The sequence below is a fragment of the Myotis nattereri genome, assembly GCF_964212035.1.
Source record: "Myotis nattereri genome assembly, chromosome: 2".
In the NCBI taxonomy this organism is placed as follows: domain Eukaryota; kingdom Metazoa; phylum Chordata; class Mammalia; order Chiroptera; family Vespertilionidae; genus Myotis; species Myotis nattereri.
This window is the reverse complement of record NC_138076.1, coordinates 122,781,643-122,802,591: the sequence shown is the minus strand read 5'-3', so window position 1 is coordinate 122,802,591 and position 20,949 is coordinate 122,781,643. Positions and strand designations below refer to the sequence as shown.

The 20,949-nt window shown below is 43.2% G+C and overlaps 1 protein-coding gene across 1 annotated transcript in view; it reads left to right on the top strand.

Moving 5' to 3' along the window:
* LOC308513841 (maestro heat-like repeat-containing protein family member 1) overlaps positions 1–20,949 on the top strand; it is a gene marked incomplete at both ends in the record, with an annotated part of 56,835 nt that overhangs the window by 14,835 nt on the left and 21,051 nt on the right. Inside the window, 10 exons of the mRNA XM_081083942.1 lie at positions 10,415–10,513; positions 11,067–11,145; positions 11,691–11,801; positions 12,954–13,027; positions 16,543–16,659; positions 16,888–16,932; positions 17,765–17,909; positions 18,589–18,632; positions 19,547–19,706; positions 20,191–20,243. Of these exons, the coding sequence (XP_080940068.1) occupies positions 10,415–10,513; positions 11,067–11,145; positions 11,691–11,801; positions 12,954–13,027; positions 16,543–16,659; positions 16,888–16,932; positions 17,765–17,909; positions 18,589–18,632; positions 19,547–19,706; positions 20,191–20,243 (927 nt within the window). The remainder of the gene's footprint in view (positions 1–10,414; positions 10,514–11,066; positions 11,146–11,690; positions 11,802–12,953; positions 13,028–16,542; positions 16,660–16,887; positions 16,933–17,764; positions 17,910–18,588; positions 18,633–19,546; positions 19,707–20,190; positions 20,244–20,949) is intronic.

The window sequence follows — 20,949 nt, the reverse complement described above, 5'->3', positions numbered from 1 at the left end:
CTGTTTCCAGATCTTAGCTATGGTGAATTGTGCTGCTATGAACATAGGGGTGCATATATCCTTTCTGATTGGTGTTTCTGGTTTCTTGGGATATATTCCTAGAAGAGGGATCACAAGGTCAAATGGGAGTTCCATTTCCAGTTTATTGAGGAAACTCCATACTGTCTTCCATAGTGGCTGCACCAGTCTGCATTCCCACCAGCAGTGCACAAGTGTTCCTTTTTCTCCACATCCTCTTCAGCACTTGTCATTTGTTGATTTGTTGATGATAGCCAGTCTGACAGGTGTGAGATGGTACCTCATTGTTGTTTTGATTTGCATCTCTCGGATGATTAGTGACTTTGAGCATGTTTTCATATGTCTCTTGGCTTTCTGAATGTCCTCTTTTGAAAGGTGTCTATTTAGGTCCTTTGCCCATTTTTTGATTGGATTGTTTATCTTCCTTTTGTTGAGTTGTATGAGTTCCCTATAAATTTTGGAGATTAGGCCCTCATCAGATATGACATTGGCAAATATGTTTTCCCATGCAGTGGGTTTTCTTGTTGTTTTTTTGATGGTTTCTTTTGCTGTGCAGAAGCGTTTTATTTTGGTGTAGTCCCATTTGTTTATTTTCTCTTTAGTTTCAAGTGCCCTAGGAGCTGTATCAGTGAAGAAATTGCTTCGGCATATGTCTGAGATTTTGTTGCCTTTGGATTCTTCTAGAATTTTTATGGTTTCCCGTCGTACATTTAAGTCCTTTATCCATTTTGAGTTTATTTTTGTGTATGGTGTAAGTTGGTGGTCTAGTTTCATTTTCTTGCATATATCTGTCCAATTTTCCCAACACCATTTATTGAAAAGTCCATCTTGACTCCATTGTATGTTCTTGCCTCCTTTGTCAAATATTAATTGAGCATATTGGTTCAGGCCGATTTCTGGGCTTTCTATTCTATTCCATTGATCTATATGCCTATTCTTGTGCCACTACCAGGCAGTTTTGAGAACAGTGGCTTTGTAATACAACTTGATATCTGGTATTGAGATCCCACCTACTTTGGTCTTTTTCAGGATTGCTGTAGCTATTCGGGGTCTTTTTCTATTCCAGATGAATTTTTGGAGAGTTCGTTCTAGATCTCTGAAGTATGCCGTTGGTATTTTAATGGGAAGTGCGTTGAATTTATAGATTGCTTTGGGTAGTATGGACATTTTAATGATGTTGATTCTACCAATCCATGAACACGGTATGTTCTTCCATCTGATTATGTCTTCCTCTATATCTTTTTTCAACGTCCTGTAGTTTTCTGAGTAGAGGTCTTTTAACTCTTTAGTTAAGTTTATTCCTAGGTAGCTTTATTTTTTTGGTGCGATGGTAAATGGGATTGTTTTTGTAATCTCTCTTTCTGAAAGTTCACTATTGGTGTATAGAAATGCCTCAGATTTCTTGGGGTTAATTTTGTATCCTGCTACATTGCCAAATTCATGTATTAAGTCTAGTAGCTTTATGATGGAGTCTCTAGGGTTTTGTATGTATAATATCATGTCGTCTGCAAATAAGGACAGTTTCACTTCCTCTTTTCCAATTTGGATGCCTTTTATTTCTTCTTCTTGCCGAATTGCAATGGCTAACACTTCCAGTACTATGTTGAACAGGAGTGGTGAGAGGGGGCATCCCTGTCTTGTTCCTGTTCTAGGGGAAATGGTGTTAGTTTTTGTCCATTGAGTATGATGTTGGCTGTGGGCCTGCCATATATGGCTTTTATTATGTTGAGGTATGATCCTTCTACTCCCACCTTGCTGAGAGCTTTTATCAAAAATGGGTGTTGAATTTTGTCAAATGCTTTTTCTGCATCAATTGATATGACCATGTGGTTTTTTTCTTTCAATTTGTTTATGTGATGTATCACATTTATTGATTTGCGGATATTGTACCATCCTTGCATCCCTGGGATAAATCCTACTTGGTCATGGTGTACGATCTTTCTGATGTACTGCTGGATCCGATTTGCTAAGATTTTGTTGAGGATTTTGGCATCTATGTTCATGAGGGATATTGGCCTGTAATTCTCTTTCATTGTGTTGTCTTTACCTGGTTTTGGTATTAGGGTGATGCTGGCTTCATAGAATGAGCTTGGAAGTGTTCCTTCCTGTTGGATTTTTTGTAGTAGTCTGAGGAGGATAGGTTTTAGTTCTTCCTTGAATGTTTGGTAAAACTCCCCTGTGAAGCCGTCTGGTCCTGGGCTTTTGTTTGCTGGAAGCTTTTTGATGACTGCTTCACTTTCTTCCATAGTTATTGGCCTGTTGAGATTTTTAGATTCTTCCTGATCAAGTTTTGGAATGTTGTATTTTTCTAGGAATTTGTCCATTTCCTCCAGGTTGTCTAGTTTGTTGGAGTAGAGCTGTCCATAGTATTTATTAACAATCATTTGTATTTCTGTGGGGTCTGTTGTTATTTCGCCTCTATCGTTTCTGATTTTGTTTATTTGGGTCCTCTCTCTTTGCTTCTTGGTGAGTCTGGCTAGAGGTTTGTCAATCTTGTTCATCCTTTCAAAGAACCAGCTCTTGGTTTCATTGATTTTCTGTATTGATTTTTTGGTCTCTATGTCATTTATTTCTGCTTTAATCTTTATTATCTCCTTCCTTCTGCTCACTCTGGGGTTTTCTTGTTGCTCTCTTTCTAATTCTTTGAGTTGTAGAGTTAGCTGATTTACTACCATTTTTTCTTGTTTTTTGAGATAGGCCTGTAGAGCTATAAACTTCCCTCTCAGGACTGCTTTCATTGTGTCCCATAGGTTTTGGATTGTTGTGTTTTCATTGTCATTAGTTTCCAGGATGTTTCGAATTTCTTCTTTGATTTCATTGGTAACCCAATCAATATTTAATAGCATGCTATTCAGCTTCCAGGTGTTTGAGTATTTTGGGTTGTTTTTATTGTAGTTTATTTCTAATATTATGCCATCGTGGTCTGCGAAGTTGCTTTTTATGATTTCAATCTAATTGAATTTGGGGATACTTTGCTTGTGAACCAATATATGGTCTATTTTTGAATATGTCTTATGAGCATTTGAGTAGAATGTATATTCCCTGGCTATGGGGTGAATTGTTCTGAGGATGTCTATTAAGTCCATCTGATCTAGTGAGTCATTTAGGATTGCTGTATCTTTGCTGATTGTTTGTCTAGAGGGCTTATCCAGTGTTGTCAGTGGTGTATTAAGGTCCCCTACTATGTTTGTATTGTTGTCGATCTCTCCTTTGATATCGTCCAGGAGTTTTTTTATGAATTTGGGTGCTCCTGCATTGGGTGCATATATGTTTACCAGAGTTATATCTTCTTGTTGTATTGATCCCTTTAGTATTATGAAGTGGCCTTCCTTATCTCTTGTTATGGCCTTCACTTTGAGGTCTATTTTGTCCGATATAAGTATTGCTACCCCAGCTTTCTTTTCCTTTCCATTTGCCTGAAAGATATTTTTCCATCCTTTCACTTTCAGTCTGTGTGAGTCCCTTCTAATGAGGTGGGTTTCCTGTAGACAGCAGATGTATGGGTCATGATTTTTTATCCATTCAGCCAATCGATGTCTTTTGTTTGGAGCATTTAGTCCGTTTACGTTTAAAGTTATTATTGAAAGGTACTTGTTTGTAGCCATTTCTGTTTTTGTGTGGCTGTTTTCTTTCTGAGCTTTTTATTTCTTCTTTTTATACCAGTCCCTTTAGCATTCCTTGCATTGCTGGCTTGGTGGTGATAAACTCCCTTAGCCTTTTTTTTTGTCTGTGAAGCTTCTTATTTCCCCTTCAAGTTTGAATGATAGCCTTGCTGGATAGAGTATTCTTGGATTGAGTCCTTTGCTTTGCATCACTTTGTAAATTTCTGTCCATTCTTTTCTGGCCTGATGTGTTTCTGTTGAGAAATCATTTGACAATCTAATGGGAGATCCCTTGTATGTAACTTTCCGTCTCTCTCTTGCAGCCTGTAAGATTCTCTCTTTGTCCTGAACATTTGCCATGGTAATTATGATGTGTCTTGGTGTGGGTCTTTTCGGGTTCACCTTGTTTGGGACTCTCTGGGCTTGTGTGACTTTTTTCTTCCCCACCTCAGGGAAGTTTTCTGATATTATTTCTTCTAATAGGTTTTCTAATCCTTGTTCATCCTTCTGTTGTTCTGGTACCCCTATTATTTGTATGTTGTTTCGTTTCATGTTGTCCCAAAGCTCCCTTAGACTCTCCTCCTGTCTTTTAATTTTTTTCTCCAATTGCAGTACATTTTGGGTGTGTTTTGCTTCCTTGTCTTCTAATTCACTAATTCGGTCCTCCGCTTCTCCTAGTCTACTGTTGATACTTTCAATGGAGTTTTTCATTGCAGCTATATCACTCTTCATTTCTTCTTGGGTCTTACTTAAGTTGTTGATTTTTTCATCTGTTTCTTCTAGCTTCTTGCAGAGGTTGTCGATTTTTTCCTCCATCCGGTTTATGCACTCTAGGACCCTTATTCTGAATTCTTTTTCTGTCATGTTGCATGCCTCTGTATTACTTAGCTGCTTTTCTGGAGAGTCCTCCTTCTCTTTCCTTTGGGGGTTTCTTTGTCTGCCCATGTTTGATCTCACTGACATATCTAGACGTTGAGTCGTTCAGTGGTTGCTCCCTTGGTGGCAGTGACTCCTTGGTCTGTGGTTGCTCTTCGGGCGGTTGTGGTAACAGCTGCTCTTCAGTTGGCAGCAGCTCCTCTGGTGGGTGCTGTTCACAGCTGTGGTGGCTCTTCTGGCTGGTGGGGCGAGGTTTCACGTACAGCTGCTGTTCCTCAGCAGAGGGTGTGTTGCTCAGGAGGTTGCTGTTGCTTGGATCTGCTGCGTTGATTTAAAGGCACAAAATACAACACAACAAGGCACCACGTACCAGGCACTATACACAAATATATTCACGATATTAATAACCCCAAATAAAGGTGACCACCTGAATTAAGAGAATTAGGGGATAAGGAAGAAGGAAGAGAAAAAGATAAAAGAGAAAAAAGAAAAGAAAAGTAGGGACCAAAAAAAGGAGTGCAAAAATGAAATTGGGAAAAGGAGGGGGGAAAATAAAAGCGAGAAAAGAAAAGAAAAGAAAAAAAAAAGAGCGAAAAGAGAGAATGAAGTGGAAGAGAGGAAGAGACTTTTTTATATGAGGAGAATACGCCTATAGAACAGCCATTAATCCCAACAAATTCCAGCAACAGCTCCCTGGAGATGAATGCAAACTAGAAACAACCAATAATATAACGATGGAAATAGAATGGAGAACACTAATCCCAAAATAAAATAAAGAGAAAATAAAATGGCACTTTAAAAAAAAAGATAAAATGGTAGCAGTAATAATACTGGTTAAAAATAAGAAGGTAGTAATTAAAAGGGTAAAATCAGGTGATGGAAAAAAGAAGAAAAAAAAAGAAAAAAAAGAAGAAAAGAAAAAAAAAGAAAAAAAATTTGGTTTCTTAGTTAAAAGGTGAAAAAGAAAAAAAAAATTGCAGTAGTGAAGGTCCTTCGGTTCTTCTATTCTTCAGTGTGGCTCGCCTTAGACCTGCCAGGTATTCAGGAGAGTGCTGAGTTTCCCTGCGATACACTGTTCTTCTGTGTTGTAAACCACAGTCCTTATTTTAAAGTAAGCCGCATTTGTTTCCCAGACTGCCTTATTTTGTGTTTAGCAAAGAGTCAGTTTGTGGGTCAGCCTCTGGGTGGCAGTGTTCTGGGGTTGGCCTCTGAGGCTATAGGGCCTCTCTGTCCAGTGGAAGTTCACTGCCCAGAGCTGGCTGCGTAATATAGTTAGTTACCAGCGCTGTGTTGTTGCTGGGATTGAAAATCCCTCTATAGGCCAGACCCTGTTAACTCCCAGGGACTGATCAGGTTATTTTAATCCTTGATCTCATACAGGGTGGAATCTGGGTGTGGCTGTGCTCCTTGCCTGGGGGTTGGGGGGAGGAGTCTCACTCTCCGGAGAGAATGGCTGCCCCAGTCCTGGGCTCAGGGGTGTCTCAGCACTCAATTTGCTGCCACCTCTCCCGGCCCCCCTTCTCTCCTCAGTCTCTCCCCAGATTCCACTCCTCCGCACACTCTCCCTCTCTTCAGCACAGGTGACTGTCTCGAGATATTATACATTCTTTTTAAAAAGTGTTTTTAAGTCCTCAGAACCTGTTGTGTGTTTTGCAATTATGGCATGTCTCAGCTCACACTGGCTGTTTTCAGTGCTCAGTGGCCACACATGGGTAGTGGCTGCCTGATTGGCTGGTGCACTTGGCCATCCCCATGTCACTGGCTGTGAGGCAGTGGATTTTTGCACATTGATTTTTGTATCCTGCAACTTTACAGTATTTGTTTATTGTTTCTAATAGTTTTGTTTTTTTGGTGGAGTCTTTAGTGTTTTCTATATACACTAGGAAAATGTCAACTGCAAAAACTGATAGTTTTATTTCTTCCTTCCCTATTTGGATGTCTTTTCTTTCTTTCTCTTGCCTTTTTGCTCTGGTTAAGATTTCTAGTACTATGTTGAATCAGAGGTGTGACTGTGGACATCCTTGTTTTGTTCCTGTTCTTAGAGGAAAAGTTTCAGGTTTTCACCATTGAGTATGATATTAGCTGAGGATTTATCATAGATGGCCTTTATTATGTTGAGGTACTTTGCTTCTATTCCTATTTTATTGAGTGTTTTAATCTTACATGGATGTTGTATCTTATCCAGTGCTTTTTCTGCATCTATTGATAAGTTCATATGATTTTTATCTTTTCTTTTGCTGATGTGGTGTATTACATTGATTGATTGGTGTATGTTGAACCATACTTGTGACTCTGGAATGAACCCCACTTGACCGTGATGTATTTTTTTTTTTTTTGGATATACTGTAGTATTTGATTTGCTAGTATTTTGTTTAGGACTTTTCATCAGAGATATTGAACACAATATCTCTGTGTTCATCAGAGATATTGGTCTGTAATGTTCTTTCTTGGTGTTATTTTTGCCAGGTTTTGGTATCAGAGTTATATTAGCGTCATAGAGTGTGTTAGGAAGTATTGCCTTTTCTTCAATGTTTTGGAAGAATTTGAGAAAGATATGTTTTGAAAAAGAGAAAATCTTAAATACACAAAAGGATGTTTCATATGGAGGAATAATGAAAACAATAATAGATTTCTCAATGGAAACAATGGAACTGAGAAGATCTATAATAAAAGAGTAATATGCTAATTAGACTGGACATCCTTCAGGATATCATTCTGGACATCCTTCCGGACAAAGCCAGGGCCAGAAGGAAGCCAGCTCGCATCCGGGGTGCCTACAGGCGGCCAGAGGGAAGCCAGCCCGGCCTGTAGAAAAACACTGTCAATGATAAAAAAGAATGAAATCTTAACATCTGCAACAACATGGATGTGCCTAGAGCAGTGATGGCAAGCTTATGACACGCGTGTTAGAGGTGACACGCCAACTCATTTTTTCAGTTGATTTTTGTTTGCTAAATGGCATTTAAATATATAAAATAAATATCAAAAATATAAATCTTTGTTTTACTATGGTTGCAAAAATCAAAAAATTTCTATATGTGACACGGCACTAGAGTTAAGTTAGGGTTTTTCAAAATGCTGACAGGCCAAGCTCAAAAGGTTCTCCATCACTGGTCTAGAGGGTGTTGTGCTGAGTGAAATAAGTCAGTCACAGAAAGACAAATGCCATATGATTTCACTTATTTGTGGAATCTAAGAAACAAAATAAACAATCAGAATTGTAACAGACTCATAGATACAGAGAACATTTTGATGATTGCTAGATAGGAGGCAGGTGAATGATGGGTGAAGAAGATGAAGGCATTAAGAAGTACAAATTGGCAGTTACAGAATAGACATGGGATGTAAAGTACAGTATAGGGAATATAGTCAGTAATACTGTGACAACTCTGTAGGGTGTCAGATGGCTATTATCGAGGTGACCACTTTGTAAGTTATTTAATGTCTGGTGACTGGGTTGTGAATTGTAAATGAAAAATAAAACATGATTTTATTTATTTATTTCAAAAAGATTTAAAATAATAAATAGGAAGGGAGAGGGAAAAAGAGAAACATCAATGGGAGCAAAGCATTGATCCTTCGATGGGCTGCTTCCTGCAAGCCCCCATCAGGGAACAAGACCGAAACCTGGGTATGTGCCTGACCAGGAATCAAACCTGCAACCTTTCAGTGCCTGGGACAATGCCACATTGGCCAGGGTGAAAAATAAAACATGATTTTTAAAACCTGGATTAATAAATTGGACTTCATCAAAGTGAATACTTTATTTTTAAATTTTATTTTAATTTTTTCCATTTTTATTGAATGTATGGGGATGACATTGGTTAACAAAATTATACAGGTTTCAGGTGCACAATTCTACAACACATCACCTGTACACTGTATTGTGTGTTCACCATCCCAAGTCAAGTCTCCATCCATCACCACTTATCATCTCTATACCCTCCTCAACCTCCCTGTCCCCCATCCCTCAGCAATCCCCACACTGCTGTCCCTGTCCATGAGTTTTTTTTCTCGTTTTAAAATATTTTGCTCAATTCCTCCACCCCCTTCACTCTCTCCACCCTCCAAAAGTGAGTAAATTCTGTTCTTTGAAAGTTGTTAAGAGAATGAAAAGACAAGTCTCAGACTGGAATAAAACATTTGCAAATCATATATATATGTATCCAGAAAATATAAAGAACTCTCAAAATGCAATTTAAAAAATTAAAAAGCTGCCTAGGCCAGTGTGGCTCAATTGGTTGGAGCGCTGACCTGTACACCAAAAGGTTGTGGGTTTGATTTCCATTCAGGGTACATATCCAGGTTTTGGTTTGATCCTAGGTTCGGTCAGAGCACATGTGGAAGACACCTGATTGATATTTCTCTCTCACATTGATGTCTCTCTCTCTCTCTCTCTCTCTCTCTCTCTCTCTCTCTCTCTCCTCTCTCCCTTTGCCCCTCCCACCCGCCATCCTCACTAAAATGAATTTAAAAGTATTTTAAAAATTGGCACAAAAATTGAATGGATATGGGGATAGCAAATTAGCACAGGAAAAGTTGCTAAACATCATTTAGGAAATTAAAAATTACAATGAGATGCCACTATACATCTGATAGAATGTAAATTGGCACAACCATTTAGGAAAACAGTTTGGCAGTTTTTTAAAAAGTAAGTGAGAGATTTATGACGACAGAGAGCAGATCAGTGGTTGTCTGGGGAAAGAACGGTGTTGGGAGGGCAGGGCAAGAGGGGTTAGAAAGTGACCAGAGGAAACTTTTGGGGATGATGAGTATGCTTATTATCTTAATTGTGGAGATGGTTTCAAGGGTGTTAACATTTATTAAATAGTATATTTTCAATATGTGCAGTGTATTATATATCAACTATAGGCGCAGTGCAGGAGATTCATGCCCTCGGTGGCGGAGAGGTGTGGTCCGTCAGCCTGGCGTTCACCCTATTGCAGTCCAGGAGCCCTTGGGGGATGTCCCGTGCCATTGAGGCAAGAGAGGCTCCTGCAAATACAGCTGCAACTGCATGAGCCCTGCCTCTGGCTGAGCAGCACTTCCCCTGTGGAAGCGCACTGACTTCCAGGGAGCAGCTCCTGCATTGAGCGGCTGCCCCTGGTGGTCAGTGCACATCATAGTGACCAGATGCTCTTCCCTTCAATCAATTTGCATATTCCCCTTTTATTATATAGGATTAGACATCAATAAAGCCTTTTTTTAAAAAAATAAAATGGCCCTAGCCGGTTTGGCTCAGTGGATAGAGCATCGGCTTGCGGACTGAAGGGTCCAGGGTTCGATTCCGGTCAAGGGCATATACCTTGGTTGCGGGCATGTCCCCGGTAGGGGGTGTGCAGGAGGCAGCTGATAGATGTTTCTTTCTCATCGATGTTTCTGGCTCTCTATCCCTCTCCCTTCCTCTCTGTAAGAAATCAATAAATTATTAAAAAAATAAAATGGACTGCTTACACATGTGAAAAGTAAGGCTATTTGTAGCCTCTCATACAAGTGAGAAGAATAACCCATAAAACAGTACAGTTCACTAGGTGAAGGGTAGATATTTAGGCTTTAAAACGTGGTTTTCTGAATTTTGAAAGTCGGAAAATAGAAGCAGTTCTTTCTTTGACCATGATTTCTTTATCCTATTTCTTTGAAATCAGCCTACACCTGCCATGTTGAGTTGCTCTAAAAGTTACCGTGAAATAATGAGGTTATTTGAAAGTAAGTGTAGCTTCTTCGGTGAGGTGAAAGAACAGGTCATGGCTGTATTTGTCTATGGAGAAACTAGCCCCTGGGCCTCCTTGCAAAGGTCCAAGAGGGCATGTGAACTGTGATATTGGGCCACCTCTAAGAGGAGATCTGAGGACAGAGGCTCTCCGTTGAGGCCGTGGCAAGGGCTGGCTGAGTGGCTGACTCTGTCCTTACACACACAGTGTATCTACCAACTCGTGGAGGCTCTGGCGCTCAGCGGCTGTGGAGGTGTAAACTTGGAATCCCAGCTGGAAAACATTACAGGCATGCTGTTCCAGCAGGTGAGTGCTGGAGGCTGCAGGTATCCTGGGCTTGGTCTTCCCCTCTTGTTTGGAGGTGATGGTTCCCCCAGGGCAGGTCACTACCTCCACACGGCCCTGGGCTTTTCTCATGGTGACTGTAACTGCACACACCTCAGGCTTCCCTGCCGGGATTCTAGTCACAGAGTGGATATTCTCTATGAGGTAAATTGGATACAGTTCTGTATGTTTCTGAGGGTGGAGGCCATTGTTGCTCCCTCTAAACTGGTTAAGGGCAGAGAGTCCAAACCGACCCATTATGCCTGTGGGAAATGGCAGGCCTTCTGTGTTGTAGCCTAGAGGAGGAAGAGGACAATTGAACATTTTGGTAAAAGGTGTTACCGACCATATATTTGCTGGCCACTGTCTTCTTTTCTTTGGGGCTGTGTAGGTGTATTCCTGGGTCCTCTTTTCACGTTCTCCTTATGGGCAAGTGCCGCACTTTTTCTGGCTGCATACCTCAGTTTCTCCATCCATGCCCAGAGCCCCAGATTTTTCAGTGCTCCCAGGTCTGATGCCCTTGGTCTCCCCACAGCTCTGTGAGCGAGTGAACCCAGCAGACCCTCACTCTGTGGAGAACCGCAGCCTCGCCCTGAGGGCTATCTTCACCCTGGGTAAGTCCACACATTTTCCTAACCCCAGGTATGGGCCCGGGGACCTTGTACTCCATGGGAGGGTAGGTTCCCAAGACAGCCTTCTTTCCTTCAGACAAGATGCAAAGTAATCCATGTAAAGTTTTCCTGAAATTGAATGAATCTCCAAGGGCACAGACATTCTCCCTTCCCTATCCCTTTTGTTACCACTCCCTTCCCCTGTGGTTGGCTTCCCGTTCTCCTTTGGTGATCCTGAGCTCAGAAAGGTGATACTGTGTAGAGAGCACTGATGGTCGTGAAAGAGGTTCTGACCTAATTGGTGTGCACATGGTGGGGCAGGGGAGGGACAGGCCTAGGTTAGGAAAAGCATCTGCCCCCAAGCATGGCACATGGTAAATGCTGGACAAACACTGGCTCTCTTTCTTCCTGCTTCTTTTCTCCAGCCTAATAGACCCTAATTTATCCAGCCCATGGCATCAGTGGTTTGCTGTGAGCATGATTTACTTCTACACACCACCTCCCACTTAAACATACCCCTGACTCCCTTTATTCATGCCCTCTAATAGCCAAGTTATACCAGGATCAGATGGTATCCCTATTACTAACCACCGTGGAATGCAATGATCCAGACAAGATGGAATCAGCCCTTCAAGTGTTCACAGATGTGTTTCAGGAATGTGAGTAGGAAACAAGCCTGGTCCTAGGGATCTTCTTGCGCAGGAAATCTTCTTGCTCTGGCAGACAGTCCTATTTAGTAGTTGAAAGCACAGCTTTAAACTCAACATAAACTCAATGGGTTCAAATCCTGATTTTGACTCTTAATAGCTGTGCAAACTGGGGCAGATTACTCTTAGTCTGAATCTCTATTTCCTCATTTGAAAAATGGAGTTGCCTTGGCTGGGTGGCTCAGTTTGGTGGAGTGTCATTCTATACACCACAAGACTGTGGGTTCAATTCCTGGTCAGGGCACATACCTATGTTGCTGTGTCGCTCGTGTGTTTCCAGATCAGGGGTATGGGAGGTGATTGATCAATGTTTCTCTCTCAAATTGATCTCTCTCTCTCTCCCATCTTTCAATAAAATAAAAAACAACATATCCTTTGGGTGAGGATTATAAAAAATAAAAATGTAAGTAACATCAATTCCTACCTTTAGCCATTTTTAGTGAGAATTAAAGGACAAAACATATCTTGGATTGTAGGTTTTAACTTCAGTCAAGTGTCCATCAAAACATTGCTGTGTGACTAACAGTACGAAGCACAGAAAGTACACACTTAAATAAGATATGGTCCTTGTTCTGAGGAGCTCAGTCAAGGAGGGAAGATGAGACTGTTCACACAGCAAAAGGATACAGGATAATAGGTGATAAGTTACTTAAATGTGAGCATGGCGATGTGCAAAAGGAATGCAGAGAAGGTGTCAGTCAGGAGATAGGATAGACTCTGTGAAGGAGATGTGCTGAGAGCAGAAAGGAGACTGAGTCAGCAAAAGGAATTCACACAGAAGAGCAGTGCTGGCAGTTCTAAAGGTTGAGATAGGCAAAGGGTGAGCAGAACAGCTCCGTCAATGAGGTAGACTTGTGTGGTCAGCTGTGGGAGCCTGGCAAGCGCTGAGGGGCAAGCGCTAGCTTGCTGAAATACTGTTTTAGGTCACTTTCTAGTCTGGTTTGAAGCAGAGGGGTGGTGGAGATAGCCTCTCGGGTTTGATCTGGCCTTGAAGAGCAGGACTGTATCTAAAATTTCTCCTACCTGTCTGTCTTCTCATGCCTCCCAAAGCAACAAAGGGGGAGGTAGGAGACTGACCCCTCTGCATGTCTGTCTTTCCTCTAGTGCCTCAGACCAAGAAGCTGCAGCGCATGGTACTGAATTCTACCATTCTGGTGATTCAGGAGGACCTCAAACCAGTGAGCAGAATGGCAGAATGTTGGGGCTGGGAGGGCAATTGCTGTTTTGAGAACTTGAGGTGTGGTAAGATGGAGAGGGGAAGGTTTGGGTGAATGAAGAGAGAGGTAAGGCCCCCTTGCCAATCTAGTTCTGGCCTCAGACTTCTGCCCATGGGTTACATTTGGGCTTGTGAAAACCTGAGAAAGGTTTGAGAAGTGGAAAGGTGGTTTCTTCCTATTTTCTGAGCCTTTTCTGTGGGCAATACTGTGGTGAGCCCAGTAAGGACATGGAGCTCTGAAAGATACTAATTTTGCTCCCAGAAAATTCACAGTTTGCTTATGGAGAGAAGTCCTGAAACATCACATCTTGCATATGCTATGAGAAGATATATATATATATATTTTCAATATATGCTTCTCTTTTCTTTATATATATATAAATTCTTTCTTTAAAAATTTTATTCAATTACAGTTGGTATACAATATTATATTAGTTTCACGTGTACATCCTAGGGATTAGACATTTATTTATATAACTTATGAAGTGATCACCCCAATAAATCTAGTGTACACCCAGCATAGTTATTACAAAATTATTGACTATGTTCCCTATGCTGTACTTTCCATCCCATGATTATTGTATAATTGCCAGTTTGTACTTCTTAATTCCTTCACCTTTTCATCTATCCACCCACTCCCCTCCCATTTGCCAACTATCAAAATGTTTTCTGTGTCTATGAGTTTGGCTCAGTTCTTCTTGTTCATTTATTTTGTTTTTTAGATTCCACAACTAAGTGAAATCATATTGCATTTGTCTTTCTCTGTTTGACTTATTTCACTCAGTTCAACACCCTTTAGCTCTATCCATGCTGCCAATGGCCAGATTTCATTCTTTTTCAGGGTTGAGTCATATTCCATTGTGTATATGTACCACTTCTTCTTTACCCATTCCTCTATTGATGGACACTTAGGTTGCTTCCAGATCTTGTCTAATAATAGACAAATATGGTAATTAACCATACCTTCGCTATGCCTCCCATTGGCTAATCAGCGAGATATGCAAATTAACCCAACCAAGATGGCGGCCGGCAGGCATGCAGCTGAAGCGAGCAGGCTTTCTTGCTCCAGTGATGGAGGAAACAAAGGTTCTCCGCCTGCCGCGGCCTGGCTCTGCGCTCCAAAAGGAACAATGTTTCAATTATAGAATCTAAACAAACCCCAGATACCTGCTTTCAGCAGGTTGTGGCCTCAGAACTGGAGTGAGTAGGAGCCAGCTCTCAGCTCCTATGACGGCAAAAAAGTTTCAATTATAGAAGGTAAATAAATCCCAGAATAAAAAAAAAATAAAGAAAAAAAGGAGAGGCTGGGAGCTTCAGTCACTGGCCAGCCTGAAAACAGCCATCAGCCCCTCATTCAGACTGGCCAGGCACCCCAGTAGGGATCCCTGAAGGGGGCGTGACCAGCTGAATACAGCTATCAGCCCCTCACCCAGGCTGGCCAGGCACCCAAGCGGGACCCCCACCCTGATCCGGGACACCCTTCAGGGCAAACCAGCCAGCCCCCACCTGTGCACCAGGCCTCTATCCTGTATAATATAAGGGTAATAGGCAAACTGACCCTAACAGCAGAAAGACTGGGAATGACTGGTCACTATGACACACACTGACCACCAGGGGACAGATGCTCAATGCAGATGCCCTTTGGTGGTCAGTGCGCTCCCACATGGGGGAGCTCTGCTCAGCCACAAACCAGGCTGATGGCTACCAGTACAGCAGTGGTGGTGGGAGCCTCTCCTGCCTCCTCAGCAGCACTAAGGATGTCTGACTGCAGCTTAGGTCTGCTCCATGCTGGCAAGTGGGCATCCACAAAGGGCTGCCGGGCTGCCAGAGGGATGTCTTATTGCCAGCTTAGGCCCAATCCCCTGGGGAGCAGGCCTAAGCCAGCAGGTGGTCATCCCCCGAGGGGCCCCAGACTGTGAGAGGGCACAGGCCAGGCTGAGGGACCCTTCCCCCCCTCAAGTGCCCAAATTTTTGTGCACCAGGCCTCTTGTTATAAATAATGCTGCAAGCAACTTATGGATATATATGACATTTCTATTTAGCGTTTTGGGTATCTACAGATAAATATCCAAAAGTGAAATTGCTGGGTCCTCCTTTGGCTCTCTGTATAGTCTTTGTTCTAAAGTCTATTTAGTCTGATATAAGTATTGGTACTCCAGCTATTTTAGTTTTGTTACCATTTTCAAGAAATACCTTTTTCCACTCCTTTATTTTCAGTCTGCGTATGTGTCTTTTGACCTGAAGTGGCTCTCTTGCAAATAGCATATGTAAGCGTCTTGTTTTCTTATCTATTCAACCATCCTATGTCTTTTGATTGGAGCACTTAATTCATTTGCATTTAAAGTAATTGTTGATAGAAATGTACTTATTTCCATTTAATGATTCATATTTTTGATATTCCTTTCTTCTTCTCCTTAAAGAAGTCCCTTTAACATTTCTTGTAATATTGGTTTGGTGTTGATGAACTCCTTTAGCTTTTTCTTGTCTTGGAAGCCTTATCTCTCCTTGGATTCTAAAGGACAGCCTTGCTGGTTAGAGTGATTTTGGTTGTAGGTCTTTGCTTTTCATCACTTTGAATATATCTTGCCAGTCCCTTCTGGCCAGCAAAGTTCCCATTGAGAAATCAGCTGACAGTCTTATGGGAGCTCCCTTGTAGGTAACAGTTTTTCTCTTGCTGCTTTTAAGATTCTCTGTCTTTAACCTTCTGCATTTAATTATGATGTGTTTTAGTGTGGGCCTCTTTGGGTTCATTGTGTTGGGACTCTTTGCACTTCCCTTGATGTTGTACCAGATGCCCCTAAACTATCCTCATTTTTTTTCTGTTCTAATTAGGTGTTTTCTGCTACCTTATCTTTCAAATTGATGACTCAATATTTTGTGAGAAACCATATTTTTGAAAAAGCTCTTCAAACAGGGCTGGAGACAGCAGAGACTGCTTCAGTTCTGGATCAAAGAGGATAGGGGAACAGGAGAGGAGGGGAGCAGTGGTTTGGGGTACCAAATGCACGACAATGGCATCATCCCTAAAAACACATCCTCAGAAGGTTAAAGGAAAGCTTGGAATCTTGAGGGTTAGGCCCTCAGGACTTGTGGGATTTGTTCCTGGCTTTCCCTAGGAAGGCCAGAACATGGGACTGCCCTGGACTCGGATTCTCCCCCAATCCACACTCCTGCTAATTTTCATATCTCTGGGGAAATAAGGTGAGGGCAAGGTAAGTACTTAGAGTTCTCCAGGGAGGTGGTGGGAGCTGAAACGGTTAGAACTTCCGGGCAAAGTACAGAAATGGTCATGGTTAATGGCTTGTGGTCTGTCATTATTGCGAGCCCACTGTAGAGTCTCACTGGGTTTAGTGTCAGGAGATCTGATCCCCTCACCTGCCTTGGTCCTCTGTGTCCTCACCTGGATTATGAAGGGTCACACTGGCAGTCCCTGACATTCCTTTCTGTCTTGTCATGTGATGGTCTGTGACTCCACAGGTGCCGAAGGTTCTCCTGCACTTCATTGAGATGCTGGGCCAGCATAACTACTTGGCCTTGCCCCAGGGGAACACTCTAATCAGCTTTGTCATCAAGCTTGTGGAGTCTGAGTCATCAGTGAGCAAGGGGCTGGGCAGGGAGGGGACCGAGGATGGGAGCACACCTCAGGGGATGGAACAAGAGGAAGGCAGGGTTGGGAGCAGGAGGGAAACAAGAGGGTATGCCTGGCACATGTGAAGGGTCTTTGGCCTGTAAAACCCTAAGCAGTGAGCCAGGGAAGGCCCTGAACCCAGAGACTTAGCTAGCATTGGTTTTAGATTGAAATCTTTCCTTTTCTCATTCTAGAATGAAGAGGACATCCGAATAATGTGTTCCAGAATCCTACAGATGGTATAAACAGCTAGGGCCAAACAGACCTCTCCGTTTCCTCTTCCCTTGGCACCCCAGATCACTACCCTCACCCCGGCCCCACCCCCGACTGCATCCCACCTTCCCCTTCCATCAAATGCCTTGTGGTGTCTCTGTCACCTCAACCCACCTGCATTTCATTCCATACAAGTGCCTGGGGTTCCACTGAGAAGTGCTCAGTGCAGCAAAAGAGGGTCACGGGGTGTGGATCTGGAAGCCAGAGTCTGAGTCCTGATCAGCCAGTTTTCTAGCTGTAAAATCTTGAATAACTTGTTCTCCCAGCTGCAGTGTCTTCTTTTATAAAAAAGGGGTGATTATATTTCCTGACTGTTCTCAGCAACCTCCAGGGATTCTGGGAGACTCATATAAACTGATTTGCATCAGCGCTGAGGAAAGGGCTGTGTTGTGGGAGGAAAAGGACTTAAGATTTACTCTCCCTCCCAGTGAGCTCTGCCTCCTGACCTTCAGCATGTCTCTGACTCTGGAAGGTTCCTCAATGAAGGTGATTACAAGTCACACATTCCAAATTTCAAGAAGTCCTCATCTATCAAGTCAACTTATGCCTGCTATAATTTTAATCAGGACCTTGGTTATACTTTTCCAACCTGAAGTGAGGGGTTGGGGGTGGGGGTGGTGGGGAGAGAGAGAAAGAAGAGGAAGAGGAGGGAGAGAATGAATATGAATGGGTTAAGGGGGCTCTGTATACAGGCCTCAAATACTCAGTCTGGAAAGGGAGACAAGGTCTTGGGGTTAGAGACTGATGACGGGCTGACTTGGGGCTTGGCATTGAAATTCTTGCCACCTCTCCTGCCAGGTATCTTTGCCCAAACTGGTCACATTGGTGTGTGAGCCCAACAACACCTTGGCCTTCGTGCCTCTGTGTAAGGCAGCCACACAAATGGCTCTGAAGGCCCGTTCCCTGGGCCAGGTTCCTTACCTCAGCAGCTTTCACCAGGATCGTAAGTACAAGGGTGTGGCAGCCTGTGGAGAGGTGCTCACTGTGAAATTAAGTCTGTGGGTGGGCATGGAGTGTTGGAGTTGGGGGCTGGCTGAGACACTGCAGGGGTGATGGGTGTGGGGAAGAGGATGTAGAGGATGCTGGATGAGGGGATTAGGTCCCATGCTTGGGCCATGATGGGAAGAGTAAGGCAACTACTTAAGGCCATTTGGCCTCATGAATGAAAGGGGGATGCCTCTCATAGTCACAGTTCCTTCTTTCCTTCACTCCTCATTATAGAACACTTGATTCAAGATGTACAAACTTTGTTAATTACAAAGTAATGAATACACATACTCCTGACCCTTAGTTCTTCCTTTGCCCTAACTCTGAGCCTCACTCTGTGCTCACCCTATCCCTGACCTCTAACCCCAGTGGGACTTAGGGTTAGAGTTAGGATGTCTGTTCAGCATATCATTGATGTGTGTGTGTTTTTTAAAGGCTGAAGTTGCAATGGTTTGTGTTTTAGTCTGAATCAAAATGTCACAGCCCCCGTGGCATTGACACTGATGTTCCCTCTCCTCTTTGCTCTTTCTCCTCCTCTGAAATACTGATGGGGAGCTGCCAGTGGAGGCTGGGGGTTGAGCATCCTGAAGTGTGCACTGACTCTGCCCTCTTCTTTTATCCTCTCTCTAACTTAGCTACCGAGTACGTTTCCCCTCAGAGACTCCTGACCCATCTTGTGGTAAGTGATGCCAGAATGAGTGCCACAGTCATATATTCTTCCACCCACTCATCAACCCACCCATCTATCCACTCATTTCACAAAGAGCTGGTTACTACTTTGTCTCAGGCATTATGCTGGGTATGGAATAATGAGATAGGGGCCAAAGAGCATGGAGGAGGGACCTGGGAGTATAGTGGTGAGGCCTCGAGATGAGGATGTGGGCAATGGGAAAGGCCTGCCTTTCTCCTATGAGGCCTTATTGTGAGCTGCTCTCTGTTGACTGTGGACAAGCCCACATACCTTTCTGGATCTCTGAGTTGAGTTTCTCTGTTAGCCCAGAAATTATGTGCTAGACATTATGCACACTTGGAATGACAAAGGTAGACCTCCCCTTGAGGTGTTCACAGACTTAGTGGGGAAGACAAGTGTGGGAATAGCTATCTATAGTCTAGGGCAGGGGTGGGCAAACTTTTTGACTCCAGGGCCACAATGGGTTCTCAAACTGGACCGGAGGGCTGGAACAAAAGCATGGATGGAGTGTTTGTGTGAACTAATATAAATTCAAAGTAAACATCATTACATAAAAGGGTACGGTCCTTTTTCTTTTTAGTTTTATTCATTTCAAACGGGCCAGATCCAGCCCGCGGGCCGTAGTTTGCCCACGGCTGGTCTAGTGTGACAAATGTACTAATAGATGAATACATAAGGTGCAATGGGACTTAGAAGAGCACCAGGCTGACATGGTCTCCAGGAGGCAGGAAGGCATCACAGAAGAGGTGATGTTTCCAGAGCATCTGGGAGGATGTAGGAGTTCAACAGGTGGCAAAGAATGGGCAGGGCCTAAGCTCCAGCTCTACCATTCTATGGATTTGCTTTCATTTTCTTAGTTCTCTTCTTTTAAATATTTTCTCTGCCTCCTGCTTTCTTCTCAGATGTGTTCCCGGAAGGCCAACAGGGAAAAGGAGTTTGGTACAAGCTCTCTGAGGCTACTATCTGCCCTGCATCCTATCACTTCTCTGCATCCTGTTATAAACCACAATGTTGGCCAGCTGTGGAGGAAGGTGATCCCACAGATGTTGGAGATACTAGATGGTAAGGGCTTGGTTAGCAGGGAGAGGAATGAAGCTGGGACAGTGGCCAGACTCAAAAAGAGATGGCGTCCCGAGGTGCAGGATGGACCTTCCTTGGGGTGAGGAGAACTGGAACCAGTCTCTCTGTCCCTTTGAGGTGCTATTGGATGGGTCTGCTTTTGGGGGCAATGTTGTGAACTGTGCAGAAACACAGTCCAAAGTTCTGTGGCTCCAGGGTTCCCAGAATGACTCCTGCACTTTCTTATGGGCAGATGATCAACAAAGAGTGTGGGCTTTGGAAACAGACAGACCAGTTTTGTATCCTTGCTCTGACACTGGTCAGCTGTGTGTTTTTGACCTTTGGAAAGTCATTCATCTTCTGGAGCCTCTGTAAAGGGGGAGAGCAGTTTCCTTGTAGGCTGAGAGCCGCATAGTACTTAAATTATTTCTTCTCCCTGGCTGGGACCTTCCGGTTGAGTGTGTCCCCATGCTTTCTCCTTTCCTAGATCATACTGAGAAGAGCCTGAATCCGGAGGAGTGGGAGGACAGGCTGTTCTGGGTAAGTACTCCCCAAGACCTCCCTCCCTCCACACTTGCCTTCTTTCCCATCTACAGGAACCTGATGGAGGATAGCCCCAAGCCCCCCAGAGACTGAGGCCATGATGAAGGGCCTAACTGCTCAAGCAAACCTCTTTCTGTGGTTCCCTTGCCTCCTGGCCTCTGCCTCAGAGTATGTGACTGTGTGCTAAGTCTTGAGCCCCCTTCCATACCCTTATGACCATATATCAAGGGGGAGTAAGGGAAAGGGCCCTAGCTGTATGTCCTTGGGCAAGGTATTTAGCCTTTGCATGTCTCAGGTTCTTCATAGGTTAAATGGAAGTTCTTCCTGCCTTCTAGAATTAAAAAGGATGATATCAGAGAGGACCTTGGAAATTGGAAAGGGCTTTACACATGTAATTGGCATTACCATCATTGTCACTGTAATATCATTCTTCAGTCCTAACTCCCACCATGTGTTTCCCCTTTTTTCCTTATTTACAGGCCATAACCCCTGTCTCTTGCTTCTTCTTCTTCTTCTTCTTTTTTTTTTTTAAAAAATATATTTTATTGATTTTTTACAGAGAGGAAGGGATAGAGATAGAGAGTTAGAAACATCGATGAGAGAGAAACATCTATCAGCTGCCTCCTGCACACCCGCACTGGGGATGTGCCTGCAACCAACATACATGCCCTTGACCGGAATTGAACCTGGGACCCTTCAGTCC